The following is a 16,287-nucleotide window of genomic DNA, read 5'->3' as shown; positions in this document are numbered from 1 at the left end:
TTTTACTCATTGTAGCGTTGTACATTAGCCATAGAAGTGGAAGAAAAAGGATAGTTTCAATTTCCTAAGTGGAGAATTAGAGATGAGGCAGTTTTCTTAATGAGAATTCTCTTTTTAAAAGTCTGTATTGCAATCTTCCCAAAACTTATGCCCATGCCCACCCTGAGGCTAGACATGTGTGTATAACTACCAAGAAAGCCAAACCTTCGGATGCAGTAAGAGGTTGAGAAAAGAGACTTTTGAACTCTATTGATTTGGTTTATTTTTTTCCTCAGCAGCTTTTCATTTTCACAATGAGCTTCGTCAGTGAAGCAACTACAAAATTTGCCCTTGACTTTTTCAAAGAACTGAACAAAGATCGTCCATCTGACAATATCCTCTATTCTCCTTTGAGTATCTCAGCTGCCCTGGGCATGGTCCTTTTGGGGGCCAGAGGTAATACTGCCACCCAGATAGAAACGGTAGGCAATAATAAGTCATTTGTTTTATTCCTTCATATTTGTTCAACAATGGCAGACCATTCCCATGTGCAATGTCACCTGAGCTCCTCAAGGCTCTTCTTTTAACGCAGAGCATTTTCCTTTTCCATGTGTAATATATCCTGCACAAGTAGCAATTGCCCTAGTTAAGGTCTCAAAGGCACTTTTATATTGAATGGAATTAAACTTTATGGAGTTGAAAAGGTGCCTCGCAGAAGCTGCAGGCTGAGAACATTATTATAAACTGGAAATAACATTTCCAGTCCAAGAGCAAGAGGTTTTCCCCCTCAAGCCCTGATCCTGCAAACTGCTCCATACATGAGTGTCATTACATACATGAGTAGTGCATAATAGTACTTGGGTGTGTTATTGTTTGTGAGACTATGGCCTATGGTGCAGACCTTCTGCCTAGGCTGGTCTAATTTGGCCCATAGAAATGTTTCCAGCCCCTCGTGTTCACTTTAGACATACATTTCTGTTGTAACGTTATTGTGCACTGCCTGGTGTCTCTGATTTTAAAGGCATTTTAATTTATTTTGTTTTGGTGACATTTTTGTGTTCTGCATTGTACCAAAAGAGAGATACGTAGAGTAAATGGTTTCAGAGTAGCAGCCGTGTTAGTCTGTATCCTCAAAAAGAACAGGAGTACTTGTGGCACCTTAGAGACTAACAAATTTATTATTATTCGGATGCATATCCGAAGAAGTGGGCTGTAGTCCACGAAAGCTTATGCTCTAATAAATTTGTTAGTCTCTAAGGTGCTACAAGTACTCCTGTTCTTTTTTGTAGAGTAAATGGTTATTTCAGAAATGTGTGTATCTCAGATGCAGGGTCCTTTTTAGTTGCTTACTATGAACATGCTGAGCATCAGATTTACTTGTGCTGAAGTGTCACAATTTTGGGTCATAGTTATAAAAAAATAAATTGAACATCTAGTTTGGCAAAAGTATTAACTTATTTCGGATCTTATGAGCCTGTGGGAGTCACCTTTTTTGATTGGAAAATTATTTGTACTGCTCAAGCTTGGATTGCACAGGAGTTAGTACTAATCAAGAATCATGTATCATCAGCCTTTGAATAAATCAACTGTCCTCATTTGAGCTTTGAGATGGATATTTTGCTTTGAAGGCTAGAAGTGTGACCCAATACAGTTAGCAGATGTAAAGGGATCTGCAGATGAGAGGAATGAAATTTAAAAAAACCACACAGGTACCAATGATGCCGGCACAGAAGTCAATGGCAAAACTCATGTCCACTTAAATATGGGCAGCAACTAATTCTATATTTGACAAACAAACACTGCATTTGGTGGAATTAAACCTAGCAAACTATGAAAGCATTTCCATTGATCTTCAGATTGTTCCTTTCATTTAGGTTTTGTAAAAAATAAGCTTTTATCCAAGTCCCAATCCTGTGATAGGATCCACTACTGCAGATCCCTGCATGCCTGCAGAACCCTACTGAATTTATTGCCCGATTGCTGCACAGTGTAAAAAGATCTAACAAGCTGAATATTATGGGCAGAAATAGGAAGTGATTACCAAAATCATAGAAATGTAGCTCTCCTTTCTAGTGATTTTGAGTAGTATTCACCAAATGGCTTGCTGATTTTGATGTCAGTGGATGAACTGGAGCATCTAGTGATAAAAGTTGAGAACACTTGTCTTTTAAAAGTGTGATGTCCATCTCCAGTAGAAAGGACAGTAGGTAAGACAGACAACTGAATTTTCTGTGACAAGTTTAATTTCACAGATTGTCATAAGTAATTCAATACAGTGTATGACTGTTGCAATGTTACATTTCTACTTCAGGCACTTCACTTCCTTGAATTTGCAGAACATGAAAATCCAGGAACAGGAAGGTCTTCTGAAGCAACAAGAAGTGATGACAATTCAGAGAGACGTCACAGACGACCTCTTCATCCCCGGCTGCTGGTATCTTAAAACAAATGTTGGAGTTGGAGAAACTTTGGGGAATTTGAATGAAAATTCAAAATTGTCAGATTTGAATTATAACATAAAAATGGCGGGGGGGGGGGAGGAATGTTGTGACGGTGGGTGACAGAAGGTATAGGGAGAAGAATAAAAATGTATACAAGATAGCAAAAAGTAAGGTTTAGGGTTTTTTATTGAAAATATTGTACAATTATATGCTTGATTTGTGGATGCAGTAGTCATAACATCATTTACATGTGATGAGTTCAGTTTGCATCTTGTTATTTTAACGAACTTCTACCATGATTGTGAGTACATTTGCATGTATAAATCAGACATACAGAAAGCATTGGAAATTTTTCTACCCTGAACATTTTTCATTGTTCAACAAATTTTCACGTGTGGTGCTCCATAAGTAACGAGTGGAACATCCTGAAAGAACCATGAATTACTTAGTCCTTATAACAGGGCTTTTGTGCCACAGATCTGCACTGTCAGGAACAAGAACAAGTCAGAGAAGGCAAAGCTAGTTTAGTTATTGAATCTGAATGGTTTAATAGGAGAACAATTATTAAAAACAAAACAAAAAATAACCAGTCTGTCACTCCCAGCCTTCTTCAGTCAGAAATAAACTACAGCAACTTTGTGTTATTTGAAGGTTCCTGATGATCAGTGTGATATACCCGGAGGGATTCATTTCCAGTTTCATGACATCTTCTCAGCAATCAACAAATCCACTGTTTCTTATGAGCTGGCTATTGCCAACAGACTGTATGGAGAAAAGACATTCGATTTTCTTCAGGTGAGTTGCATTGGGATTCACATTAAAGGCCTGTGACATTGTAGGACAGATAGAGATGAACAACATGGGCTTAGTTCAGTTGAGGTCCCATTTCCTGCTGACTTGAGGGAGGTGTGTCCATTTAGACAAGGGGTGGAGTTGATCCCCTGGAGGTACTGAATAGTAGGGCAGAACAGCCAATCATCTTAAAATAAATCATGTGGTTCCAGAATAGAATGTTTAAGATAACTTTAAAGCCTTAGTTACAGGCTCTGCTCATTTCCCCCTGGTCACACGAGCATTGGAACCTGGTCACAGAAGCATTGTAATTAGGTGTGTTGAACAGCATTGAAAGCATAATTTCTAAGTGTTTACTATCACTATTTGTATTTTGGCAGTGCCTAGAGGCCAGGGTCTCATTGGACTAGACACTATACAAAATATAATAAAGAGACAATGTTATGTAAGCCTGTCCCTCAAAAGCTGTTTTATACAGTACACTGTTACCCATGTTTTTCTTCAGCTTTGTAACTATTAAATTACTTCCATATATCAACAGCAAAATAAAATTCAAAGGGTGGCTATAATAAAAAAAAACTATTTAATCGTGGCACCAGCTTACACAACAGATACATATTCGGAGTTATATCTGCTTATTTGACTGACAAAGTTAAGATTTAATGCTTTCTATTCTTGTTAGCACTCTAGAAGTAACACAGTGATGGGAAAGTGAGCTAGAATTATTCTGGCTCATGCATCTTCAATAGAATTACTAACTATGTTCTGGGATGAATTATTCCTCCAGAAAGTTTCATGCTACCTTTTTAACCAATTCATTTCATGTTATTTACAAGGTCTCATAATTTGATTTGTGAGAAATTTCATACACCCAAAAACTGTTCACAAATCATCTTTCAAAATTTACTTCTAGTTTTAAATTTCTTGTGGATTGCAGTAATCTTTAGTTATCTTGGCTGATGGGAAAAAGAAACATTGAGACAGTGCTTCAAAGACATTCATGAATTACTTATAAATATATAGTCAGTGACACATAGGTTAGACAGGGACAGAAGTGGCCAGAGACATCTATATCTCTAGGATAAATTCAGAGTTCTACAGGTAGAACCCTGAATTTAACAGAAAGACCTATAGTGGGTCCTGTTCAACCAGTTTCTCCTGGTTTGCAATCCACTCAGAATGGAAAGTAAAATTGAGAGACTTAAGCACTGGCTGCTGCAAGAGGAGGCAGCTTTATCAGATCTGGATCACCCACAGAGTCGGCGCCTATGAGCAGGCTTCCAACCAAAACATGCCAACTTCCCACTGGACTATAGCTAGTGCATTTCCCCCCATGACCCCCCAGCCATATCTTTTGGAGCTGTAGTTTAGGCATTGTCGGCAGGGCCGGATTTACACCTTATGCGTTCCTAGGCACAGCATCTTCAGTGCTCCCCCTGCCTACAGCTGACCTCCGTGTTGCACAAAATTTTAGAGAGGTAAGGTGCCCCTAGTACTCTGGTGCTCCTAGGCATGTGCCTAATTGGAAATCTGGCCCTGATTTTTGGGGTCTCCGGGCTATTCGGTGTGTGCAGTTTTGTGTGACTCAGATCCCTCCTGGATGTCCACATGCACTTGGGCGCCGGTCTGAGTCTCAATGGCTCCGGCTTCCACTGTCAGGGGTTCCATCTGCTCCTGGGCTGGAGCCAACAAGGAGCATCCTTCCTCCCCGGAAGTCAGCACAGACTGAACTGGGGTGCTCCCTTTTATACTAGTGCTGCATCTGGAGCATGCCCAGTAGGGATGTGGGGGCATGGCTTCCTCAGCCCACGGTGAAGAGTTAACTCTTCCCCATCCAGTGCAAGGTGAGTTCACCCCGTCACAGACTATTTTATCCAAACTCTCCAAACCTATCAAGCCCTTTGCCTATGCTATACCCAACTGGTCCAGTTCATTCTGTTAGTCCACCCTATCTTTAGGATATACAAAAACACTTTTGCAGTGTTGCAGAACTAAAAAACAGGAACATTTTATTTTATTTAGCACACAGTCTAAAAAAAAAAAAAGAGAGAGAGACCTGTTTTCTGATGTATTGTTCTGACATTCTCTCTTATCATACAGCAATACCTATCCTGCCTACAAAAGTTATACCAGGCAGAATTGGAACAGGTTGATTTTCAGAATGCTGCAGAGGAAACCAGAGAACAGATAAATTTGTGGGTTGAAACCTTTACAAATGGTAAGGACAGGTCAGCCATTGGCTGCTATTACTTGATATTTAATCGCTTAAAGTGTACAAGGTGCTTAAGAACCTGGAGGAGAAAAATGTTTCCTCATAATTGGAGCATGCCCAGTATGGGGCTGCAGTGGCAGCTCTCCACACTTTGACCACTTGAGTGATGTAGAGCTAGATCATTAATTCCCACAGAGAAAACATATTTGAGGAGAACAGAGTAGCCAGCAAACTCTGGACTCTACTACAACACACATTGAAATCAATAGGCATTCTTCTGACAACTTCAGTGGGTGCTGGATGAGACCACCTGTGTGTTTGACTGCATGGAGTTTAAGGAACTATCAAATCAGATGCAAGAGGTATTGGGGGCAAGTAGTGAGGACCTTCTGAAAGTACCTTGATTTATGAGCTCCTCTACAGATAAGGTAAAAGACAGCACCCTACTTAAAATTTGACCTGGAGCCAAGACTAGACAGGAGAAATAAAGAATAAAATGGCCATTTTAGGAGACATCTACTCTCCATTGTACACTTGAGGCACATCAGTGGGTCAGTTTGGGGAAAATCATGGTAACACTGCTTGGGTTCCACTAGTTCGTGAATAGATAGAGGAGTTCAGCTTCTCAGGGCTGTCAGTCAAACATTTTTCATGTGTGTCCAGTATTACATATATATTCTTACACCCAGGTACATACAAGCACTAAACATCAATGTTATTAAAACAGATAACTGGAACTAGATTTACTGATCTGCCAAAACAAACTAATTTTCCTCCCTTTCTTTAAGGTAAAATCAAGGATCTCTTTGCCCCAGGCACTCTTTCTGCTCAGACTATGTTAGTTCTCGTGAATGCTGTCTACTTCAAAGGAAAATGGGAAGTGGAATTTAAGAAAGAAAACACAGAAGAAAGACCTTTTCAGATTAACGAGGTAGATTACAGAAGTACACATCACATAATTGCGCCTATTACTTCACATGCTTGGCAGACTATGAAGCACACTGGGATCTGCTCTGGGGGTGGAGAGGGATTTTTTCCCAAAGCTTCTGCTAGGAGAGTGCATCATGCCTGACACAGGTACAATGCCTCACAAAGCCACCTGGGGCACAGGGGAAGCCAATGTATAAGAAGCTGCAACATCTACCCCCTCTGTGGCCTGTCAGCTCTTCCAACAGGAATGGAAGTGTTCAGGACATAGCCCCGCTTTCTCCCCATCATAGGCACCAAGTTCCTCTCTACTTGATCCCTTCTCTGCCCGAGGCCTGCCCCCACTCGACCTCTTCCTGCAAGCCCCCACCCCTGCCCCACTTCTTTCCGTCCTTGCTCTGCCCCATCCCCCCCCCCACCCCTTCCCCCAAGGCCCCAGCCCACCTCTTCCTGTCCCTCTCCTGAGCATGCCCCATCCCTGCCCCTTCCCCTCCCTCCCAGAGGCTCCTGCATACTGCAAACAGCTGTTCCATAGCATGCTCAGAGGGAGGGGGAGGAGTTGATCAGTGGCAGGGGCGGCTCTATGTTTTTTGCCGCCCCAAGCATGGCAGTCAGGTGGCCTTCAGTGGCGTGCCTGCAGGTGGTCCGCTGGTCACATGGATTTGGCGGCTTTTCTGTGGGTGATCTGCCAGTCCCGCGCCTTCGGCGTACCTGCCGCCAAATTGCCGCCGGACCGGCCTGACTGACTGCCTACCTACCGACCGACATGCCGCCCCCCACGGCTTGCCATCCCAGGCACGCGCTTGCTGCGCTGGTGCCTGGAGCCGCCCCTGATCAGTGGGGCTGACCGTGGCTCGGAGGTGCTGGGGAGAAGGAGGGAGGTGGGTGCTAAGCACTTGCTAATTTTTTTCCATGTATGCTCCAGCCCAGGAGCTCCCATGGCATCAGTGCCTCTGCTCCCCATCCCCTTTGGGGTTGCTGGTGCAGTTAGGTTCACTACCCTTGTATAGTTTTGCACTCAGAAGAGCAAAGACTGACAGGACCCTGAGCAGAGGCCTACCATAAAGATGCATCTTGTACCTTCCCCCACTACGTACCTAGTTTGGAGCAGTCCACAGTCTGGTATCTAATAATTTTCTACATAGACTTTTAACTGGTTTGCTTGTATTCAGACCTACAATGAGTTGTTTTGCTGCCCTGTTTACAATGACTGCCCCCGAGAGATCCATTTAGTCTGTGTTCAGTTTCCATATTCTGTCACCAGATTGATCTCCCACCTCATTTTCTCATTAAGATTAAATATTGAAAGTGGGAGGTTTTTTTAGTTTACATTCTGTACACTGTCTCTGTGCTATTCCACCACATGTTGTGTGGGCAATGAATGTAATATAGTCAGCTTCGTATTTGCTTCAATTCAGTTTCACCTTCTGTTTGCCAACCTATTTTTGCTACATGGTGCTAATGTGTGACTATGTTGCGAGGGAAACATTTGTTTAGCTAAAGGAAAATTATTCTTAGTGGAATTTGTTTCCATTACATTGTTTTGTGGATGACTGGTGCTTTTAGGTTTTGTAAATTTCTGGGTCAATTTGACCTGAGAATATGCTATTATATTGAAATTTAAATTAAATGAAAGATGAAAACCTGTAGTTTTAATGCCCTTAACATGGTTCTCAAGCCGGACAACCAAACTGTGATGCACACTATCAGTGGAAACTTCTGAAATTGTTGGTCCTAGGAAACAGCATTAACTGTTCTTCTAAACCTTCTATTCATCTTGGGGTGGGTGCGCCTGTGTGCAGGCACAGGGAGATGATAAATGGTATCTCAGCTTTTAAGGGGCAGGGGAGAAGCAGCATCGTAGAATCCTGGATGATGGGAATGAGCTTTATGGGGTTTCCTAGTCTCCATGTTCCCATACCTCACACTGACTCCTTTCCCTAGATGCAGAGAGCGAGAAAACTGTTGTGAGATGTTTGAAGAGGTTCAAGAGGACTTTATACATTTCTGTAGGAGGTGCTAATCTGCCCCTAAACAACTACAGCAGCATTTAGGTCCAAGTGCAGATGTAATACAAGGAAAAACATTTAAATACAAGAGGATACATTGTATGTATTTCATTTGTTATTAATTGTCATTGCTTTCAGACTACAAGCATACCTGTGCAGATGATGTACCATAAGGGCGAGTATAAAATAGCTACGATAGAGGAACATAATTGTCAGGTGCTTGAACTCCCGTACAAGGATGGTGACCTGAGTATGTATATACTGCTGCCAAAAGACTACACGGGTCTAACACAGGTAAAGTTACCTATGATGAGATGATAACCTTATAATCAGAATATGAATATGGCAATGTCTTGTGTATCTCTCATCACCTGGACAGACAGTATAGGAGAAAATTACCTTTCCTCCTCCTTGTTGCAGAGTATGCAGCACGTTGAATAGTAAATCTGAAGGCAGGCTGCTTATGCTGTTCTTGTGACTATTGAATTTCCAGAAAACAAACAATTAGCCATTTTATTCTCCAAATAGGGCACGATGACAATGTAATTAAAAGCTAATTGCTATATTTTTGTATTATCAACCTCTCTAAACAGTTAATACCCACACAGACTAGTCTAAAAAAGAATGAATAATAAATGCAAACAATATAAGTAACACATCGGCAGATCCACAAAGGCTGTCTGCCGCATATTGCTGCCAGACTTAACATCTGATCCAGCTCCCTAACCCGTCTCCCATACAATTCAACTGCAAAACACCCATTGACTTCACTGCTGCAGGATCAAGTCCTTTAGCTTTAATGGTAGAGGTCAGAGCACTGAAGTTAAAAGTTGCACCATTGACTCCCACTGGTGACCCAGCGTTGTGGTCATTATATTTACATTGATTATAGAATCTTGTTTTCTTTTTTCCAAACACTGGGCAAACACTTATTTGGAAATCTTTAGGGTGCAGCTACAGGGAGATAAAAGCCCTGTGGGCTGAGGGGCTAAAAAGTGCTGTGCAGACATTGAGGCTCAGTCTGGAGTCTAAGCTCCGGGACACTGAGGGTGGAGGGTCCCAGGGCTTGGGCTAGAGCCTGAGCCCAAATGTCCACACAGCAATTTTTCAGCCCTGGAACCTGAGCCTTGTGATCCTGAGTCAGCAGACACGAGCCAACCGTGGGTTTTGGTTTTTTTATTCCCTTTGTAGACATACCCATAGTGAGCTTCATGCTTCTGACCTCAGTAGCATTCTAAGAATGCCTGCCATGGTTACCACAGTGTGAATGAAAGTCACTTTTCCAACCTTCTCACACAGTTCCATGTCTTGTTGATTTTGATGCGTAACCACAAGATTCTGATTCCCGTGTATCTTTATACCTGTAGCTGGAAGAGGAACTTACCTCTGAGAAATTAACAACTTGGATCAGCCCCTATTATATGAAAGAAGATGAAGTGGCGGTGTCTCTTCCTCAGTTCAAAATTGAGACAGAAGCTCAACTCAACCAATATTTAGAAGCTTTAGGAATAACTGATGTGTTTAGCCATGAATCAGATTTATCTGGAATAGCAGAAGCAGGTGGCCTGTCTGTTAGTGAAGCTGTCCATAAAGCTTATATAGAGGTCAATGAAGAGGGCACTGAGGCAGCTGCTGCAACTGGAATTGGCATAGGTGTGACCTCAGTCAGACCACAAGTAGAGTTTGTGGCTGATCACCCTTTCCTCTTCTTTATCAGACACCAAGAAACTGAATGCATTCTCTTCTATGGTCGATTCTCTTCCCCTTAAGAAAATTTCTAATTAACATGAATGAGATTCTGGATCACGGAACCATGATATGGAAAATACAATGGAAATGTTTATTTTCTTCGTTTTTCTCTTTTCCTTCCACTGTATCTAGCTAGTGACTCCATAGTTATATACTCATAGCAGGACTCATGTGACATTCTTTTGATGAACGAGTCCTACATTGTCTGTTTCTCTCTCTCACAAGCTTGCTTCTGGGTCCTACTTAAAGAATGTCCCATTCTCTCAGCACCTGAGGAAGGGCACCTCTGCTAAGTCCCAGCTCAATAGGAATCACCTTGAACCAGAGCTTTGAAAATTAGTAGTGAAGTAAAGAGCTATGAATTTTCTTAATCATCCTGAACTGAATGGGTATCGACACAAACATTGACCAAACACTTGCAGTGGAGAACCTGGCCCAGAGTTGCAGCAATGTAATGGTGAAGAATCAGGCTCATTGTTCTCAGCCATTGTTATTGCCCTTCTGTCACCTGTACTCACAGCGAGTTGTGCTTACTTCATAAGGAATCCTGCTGAAGTGAGTAGGACTACTGTGGAGGAAGGCACTGCTCAATGTGATGTGGAGCAGAGGGAGAAGGGAGAGCTGCAAAACAGAGTCTGACTTCTTAGTACTTGAATATAAAGTTAACACTGTACACGGATACAAACTCCTACAGACAGGGTGTGAATTAGGGATGCTGTGGGAACTTTGTACTTCCTGACACCTGCATTGATAATTAACACAAATGTTGCTGTGACCCAAGAACCTCTTAATACCAACTGGCAAGGGGGTGCAGAGGATTCCAGGTTCTCCTGACTCTCGAGCAAAAGAATGTCACGTGAGGCCAGAAATAAGAGTCGGTGTTGAACTATTCATCAATATTGTTATGAAATGTATGTAAGGATACTATGTAAGGAGTGATGTATGTATACGGAACATATGTTCTTAAAGTCTGTCTGAGGGTTGGTCACCAGCAAAGGTAAAAAACAGGTTTTTTGTCAGACAAGAGGTGTTCAACCATCTGTTTATTTAGATGTAAACTGAATGTTGTCTCATTCACAATGGGTCTCCTATCACCAGTCTGGACTGAATGCAAACTTCAGAATGGAACTAAAAGGAAGAAAAGAGCAGGGAGGGAGAACCTTATCTTGAGGTGCACCTCAAAGGTTTGTTCTACTGTATTTGGGGGGCAAAGAAGATACCCAGGCATCGCTCAGCTAGGAAGTAAATGGACAGCAGATTTGCTTCATGAAAGTGGGATCTCAGCCAGGCTGGGCTGAAAACACTGGAGAGAACTTTGGGTGAGATAAGCTTCTTTATCAACAGGTCAACCTCTCTTAGTTAAGTTTAGCTAATCTATACAAAGAGCGTTATTTTGCTTTATATGTAACCATTTGATTCCAATATTCTTGCTCACTATTACTTGAATCTCTAGTCTTTGATAATAAACGTATTCTTGTTTTCACTATAAACATATCTAAGTGCTGTGAAGTAAAGTGATGATCCTGAGTTGAATCTTACAAGTGTGACAAAGTTCCTCCTCTATCTTGGTGGGTCCTGCGCTTATTGGCAGATTTTCTTGCCTCAGAGATTCACCATGTGGGTTGGGGAACAGCCCAGAGACCTTCCCCTCTGGAAGAATCCACAGTCCAGATCAATTGGGAGGTTTGGGGGGAACCCGGGCCCGCCCTCTACTCCGGGTTCCAGCCCAGGGCCCTGTGGACTGCAGCTGTCTATAGTGCCTCCTGTAACAGCTACATGACAGCTACAACTCCCTGGGCTACTTCCCCATGGCCTCCTCCAAACACCTTCCTTAGTCTCTCCACAGGACCTTCCTCCTGGTGTCTGATAACATTTGTGCTCCTCAGTCCTCCAGCAGCACACCCTCTCACTCTCAGCTCCTTGCGCCTCTTGCTCCCAGCTCCGCACACTCGCACCACAATCTGAAGTGAGTTCCTTTTTAAAGCCCTAGCAGCTTCTTCTTAATTGACTCCAGGTGTCCTAATTAGCCTGCCTGCCTTAACTGGTTCTAGCAGGTTCCTGATTACTCTAGTGCAGCCCCTGTTCTGTTCCCTGAGTGACCAGAGAACTACTCATCCAGGGACCAGTATATTTGCCCTCTACCAGACTCCTGTACCCCACTGGTCTGGGTCGGTCACATATCCCTCCCCCCTGCTCAACGCCAAGGGGTTGGGCAGCTTGGGACGCCAGACAGTGCACACGTGACAAGCCATCGGCGTTGCCATGACGGCCCCCTGCTCTGTGTTGCAGACGGAACTGGAAAGGTTGGAGGGATAAGAACTATCTGGTCACCCTTGTGTTCTTCTCCTTGTTCCACTGCATCCATTGAAGAGGGGCATGGTCGGCCACGAGGACAATTCTGCGCCCGAGCAGGTAGTAGCGCAATGTTTCCATAGCCCATTTTACAGCGAGGCATTCTCTCTGCACCACTGCATATTTTTGTTCCCTTGGAAGGAGTTTCCGACTGAGGTATAGAATTGGGTGTTCCTCCTCCCTGACCATCTGTGATGGAATGGCCCCCCAACCCTACTTCCGATGCATCCGTCTGCAGGATAAACCCCTTGGTGAAATCAGGGGCTATCAGTATGGGGTTACGGCAGAGGGCAGTCCGTAGGTCTGTGAATGCTTCCTCTGCTGTGTCAGACCATCTCAGGTCCACGGGCTTTCATTAGGTCTGTCAGGGGGCTTGCCCTTGTGGCAAAGTGGGGGATAAATTGTCAGTAATACACCACCACACTTAGGAACGCCCGGACTTGTTTCTTGCGACTTGGTCGGGGCCAATTTTGGATGCTCTAACTTGTTCACTTGGGCTTTTACCAGACCTTTTCCCACAATGTAGCCAAGATATTTGGCCTCTGTAAACCCTACAGCGAACTTGGCATGATTTGCTGTAAGGCCAGCTCGCCTGAAGGTATCGAGGACTGCCTCCACCTTCTCCAGGTGAGTTTCCCAGTCTGGGGTATGAATGACCACATCGTCCAAGTAGGCAGCAGCATAACTGTTATGCGGGCGTAATAGCTTGTCCATGAGGCGCTGGAAGGTAGCTGGGGCCCCATGTATATTGAAAAAGACCCTCTGGTGTAGAGAACGCAGTCTTTTCCTTAGCGTCTTCCACAAGGGGAATCTGCCAGTACCCCTTTGTCAAGTCCATGGTAGTCAAGTACTGGGCATTACCCAGACAGTCCACTAGCTCATCTATGCAAGGTATGGGGTACGTGTCGAACTGGGATACTTTGTTTAGTCACTGGAAGTCGTTGCAAAATCTTGTGGTGCCATCAGGTTTGGGCACCAGCACGATTGGGCTGGACCACTGACTGTGGGATTCCTCGATGATCCCCAACTCCAGCATTTTTTTTTATTTCTGCTTTTATTTCCTCTCTTTTTGCCACTGGCACCCAATAGGGCCTCATTGTTACTCTGGCCCCAGGGTCCGTGACGATGTGGTGATATGTCTCGGTTGTTGGACCCGGTTTTGTCGAGAACACATCTTGGTTCCGGAAGATCATCTCAGACACTTCATTCTTCTGGTCTGGTGTTAAATCGGGAGACACTCTCACCTGTTTGGAAGGCTTGTTTTCCTGGGTTAGGTCTTTTTGGACCGTTGTGCATGCCTCTTGTGCATGCCAGGGTTTCAGAAAGTTAATGTGATAAATCTGTTCTTGTTTTCTGCGTCCTGGCTGCCGCACCTTGTAGGTTACTTCCCCCACGGGTTCAACCACCTCATAGGGCCCCTGCCATTGGGCCAGAAGCTTGCTTTCTGCTGTGGGTCCAACACCATAACCCGATCCCCTGGTTGGAACTGTCGCACTTTTGCCTGGCAATTGTAATGGGTTCGCTGGGCCTCCTGTGCCTTCTCCAAATGTTCCCGTACAATAGGGGTAACCTGGGCTATCCGGTCTCGCATCTGCATTACATGCTCTATTATATTTCTCCCCTTATTGGGTTCCTCTTCCCAAATCTCTTTGGCGATATCTAGTATGCCACGGGGGTGACGCCGGTATAATAACTCGAAGGGGGAAAACCCAGTTGAGGCCTGTGGTACCTCCCAGATAGTGAACATAAGGTAGGGTAGTAGGGTGTCCCAATCCTTCCTGTCCCAACTTACCGCCTTCCTTATCATAGCCTTGAGGGTTCGGTTAAACCTTTCTACCAACCCATCAGTCTGCGGATGGTAGACCGAAGTTCTCAGGGTATGTATATGGAGCAGTGTACAGAGGTCCTTCATTAGCTTCAACATAAATGGGGTTCCTTGGTCGGTTAATATCTCCTTTGGTAGCCCCATTTGGGCAAAGATCCCCACCAGCTCTTTGGCTATAGTTTTAGAGGCCGTGTTCCGCAGGGGGACGGCTTCTGGGTAGCGAGTAGCATAGTCCAAAACAACAAGTATATATTGGTGGCCCCGAGCCGTCTTCTCCAGGGGTCCCACTAGGTCCATGGCTATTCGCTCGAAGGGGACCTCTATGATGGAAAGGGGTACTAAAGGTGCCCTCAAGTGGGGACGGGGACTGTGCAGCTGACACTACGGGCAGGAGGCACAGTACCTTCATGTACTCTGGGCCAGAAGAACAGTCGTAGGACTCCTGCCAGGGTCTTCTCTACCCCCAAATGCCCCCCCAAAAAGATGACTATGAGCAAGACTTAATACAGCGTTCTGGTGTTTTTGAGGTACTAGGATCTGCTGTACTTTCTGCCCCTGTACTGGTGCAACTCGGTATAAGAGATCCTTCTTCATTATGAAGTAGGGTCCTGGTCGCTGGGATTTTCCTTCCACGGGGACCCCATCTATTTCAGTCACCTCCTTCCTAATGTTGCATACCTTGGGTCTTCTGCCTGTTCCCATCCAAAATTTCCTCTCCCGGGGCCAATCTGCCCAAGATCTGGGGGCCCAGTCTCTGTTGCCTCTACTGGTTCAGAAGCATTAGGGTGGAGGTCAGACTCAGTTGCTTCTCCCTCCTGCGTGACCTCCTTTTCAGCTGCGCGGGTCCGCCTATCTACAAGAGCGACCCTCTGGCTTTGGGTCAGTATTCGGATTCCCAAGGCCTTAGCTGCCCTTCTTTCCCTTTTTGTCTTTCTACCCTGTCTGGGAGTGGAGAACAAATCTGGGGATATTTCAGAGAAGATTGGGGGTTGACAGTCTGCTGTGGATGCCTGACCAATTTTAGGGTCCCCATCTTTCTCCAATCCCCCTACTGGGAGTAAGTTTCCAAACCCTGAGAAGTCCCTCCCTATGAGCACCAGGTATGGGAGTTTAGGGACTACACCTGCTGCTACCTCAGTAGTGGTCCCTTGGATCTCGATTTTTACTGGGATGGTGGGGTAGTAACTAACTGTCCCATGGACACATGTTATCCCCGTACGTTTAGCCTGCAGCAGCTGACTACGCTTCGCGAGTTTCCCTGAGATAAGAATGATAGTACTCCCCGAATCAACCAGTGCCATGGTCCCTACCCCATTTAGTTTCACTAGTCTGGTATACATATGTGGGGTTAGTGAGACCCCCACAAGGTGGATTAGGGAGCATGGATCTGCCCTGTTCCCCAGGTTACACTGCATAGGCTCCTCAGCATTGGGACATTGTGCAGCTATGTGTCCCCACTCCCCGCAGGCATAACATCTGTATGGAGCCCTAGGCGTTTCCCGGTCTCTTGGTTTGGGCAGTCTAACATCACGATCCTCTTCTCCCTCAGTGCTCTGACTCTTTGTGGCCTCTGATGGGCCTTCAGCCTCTCTCTTTTTCCACCTGGGCCCTCTTGGTGGCTCAGTCATAAGAACATAAGAACATAAGAAAGGCCGTACCGGGTCAGACCAAAGGTCCATCTAGCCCAGTATCCTGTCTACCGACAGTGGCCAATGCCAGGTGCCCCAGAGGGAGTGAACTTAACAGGCAATGATCAAGTGATCTCTCTACTGCCATCCATCTCCATCCTCTGCCAGACAGAGGCTAGGGACACCATTCCTTATCTAAAGTCACTTGAACTTTAGGGCTTGGTGCTGCTAGTTTAACCCAGGGTGCCTCTTCCTTAACTGGTCGGGTCAACTCCTTCGCTGTCATTCGCCTCTCTCCCAGGGCGACAAGCTCGTCATAGGTGGAGGGTTCCTTCTGGCTTACCCAGGCACGAAGGTCTGGCGGTAGTCCCCT

At 44.8% G+C, this 16,287-nt stretch overlaps 1 protein-coding gene across 1 annotated transcript; it reads left to right on the top strand.

The window, feature by feature from the left end:
* Positions 1–293: 293 nt before the first annotated feature.
* LOC128832618 (serpin B4-like) lies at positions 294–10,129 on the top strand. Its single transcript, XM_054020143.1, has 7 exons — positions 294–461; positions 2,291–2,413; positions 3,072–3,215; positions 5,313–5,430; positions 6,213–6,355; positions 8,499–8,654; positions 9,728–10,129. The coding sequence occupies exons 1-7, from the start codon at positions 294–296 to the stop codon at positions 10,127–10,129; spliced, it is 1,254 nt and encodes a 417-aa protein (XP_053876118.1).
* The last annotated feature ends 6,158 nt before the right edge of the window (positions 10,130–16,287 follow it).

This window comes from Malaclemys terrapin, chromosome 2 (assembly GCF_027887155.1).
Source record: "Malaclemys terrapin pileata isolate rMalTer1 chromosome 2, rMalTer1.hap1, whole genome shotgun sequence".
NCBI classification, from domain to species: Eukaryota; Metazoa; Chordata; order Testudines; family Emydidae; genus Malaclemys; species Malaclemys terrapin.
This window is presented reverse-complemented; position numbering and strand designations above follow the sequence as displayed.

What these genes read in the sequence shown, in the direction of transcription:
- LOC128832618 (XM_054020143.1), top strand. Translation starts at nt 294, where the DNA reads ATGAGCTTCGTCAGTGAAGCAACTACAAAATTTGCCCTTGACTTTTTC. An exon ending in AGACATTCGATTTTCTTCAG is followed by an intron (nt 3,216 to 5,312) that starts GTGAGTTGCATT and finishes CTTATCATACAG; the next exon opens with CAATACCTATCCTGCCTACA. An exon ending in ACTACACGGGTCTAACACAG is followed by an intron (nt 8,655 to 9,727) that starts GTAAAGTTACCT and finishes TTATACCTGTAG; the next exon opens with CTGGAAGAGGAACTTACCTC.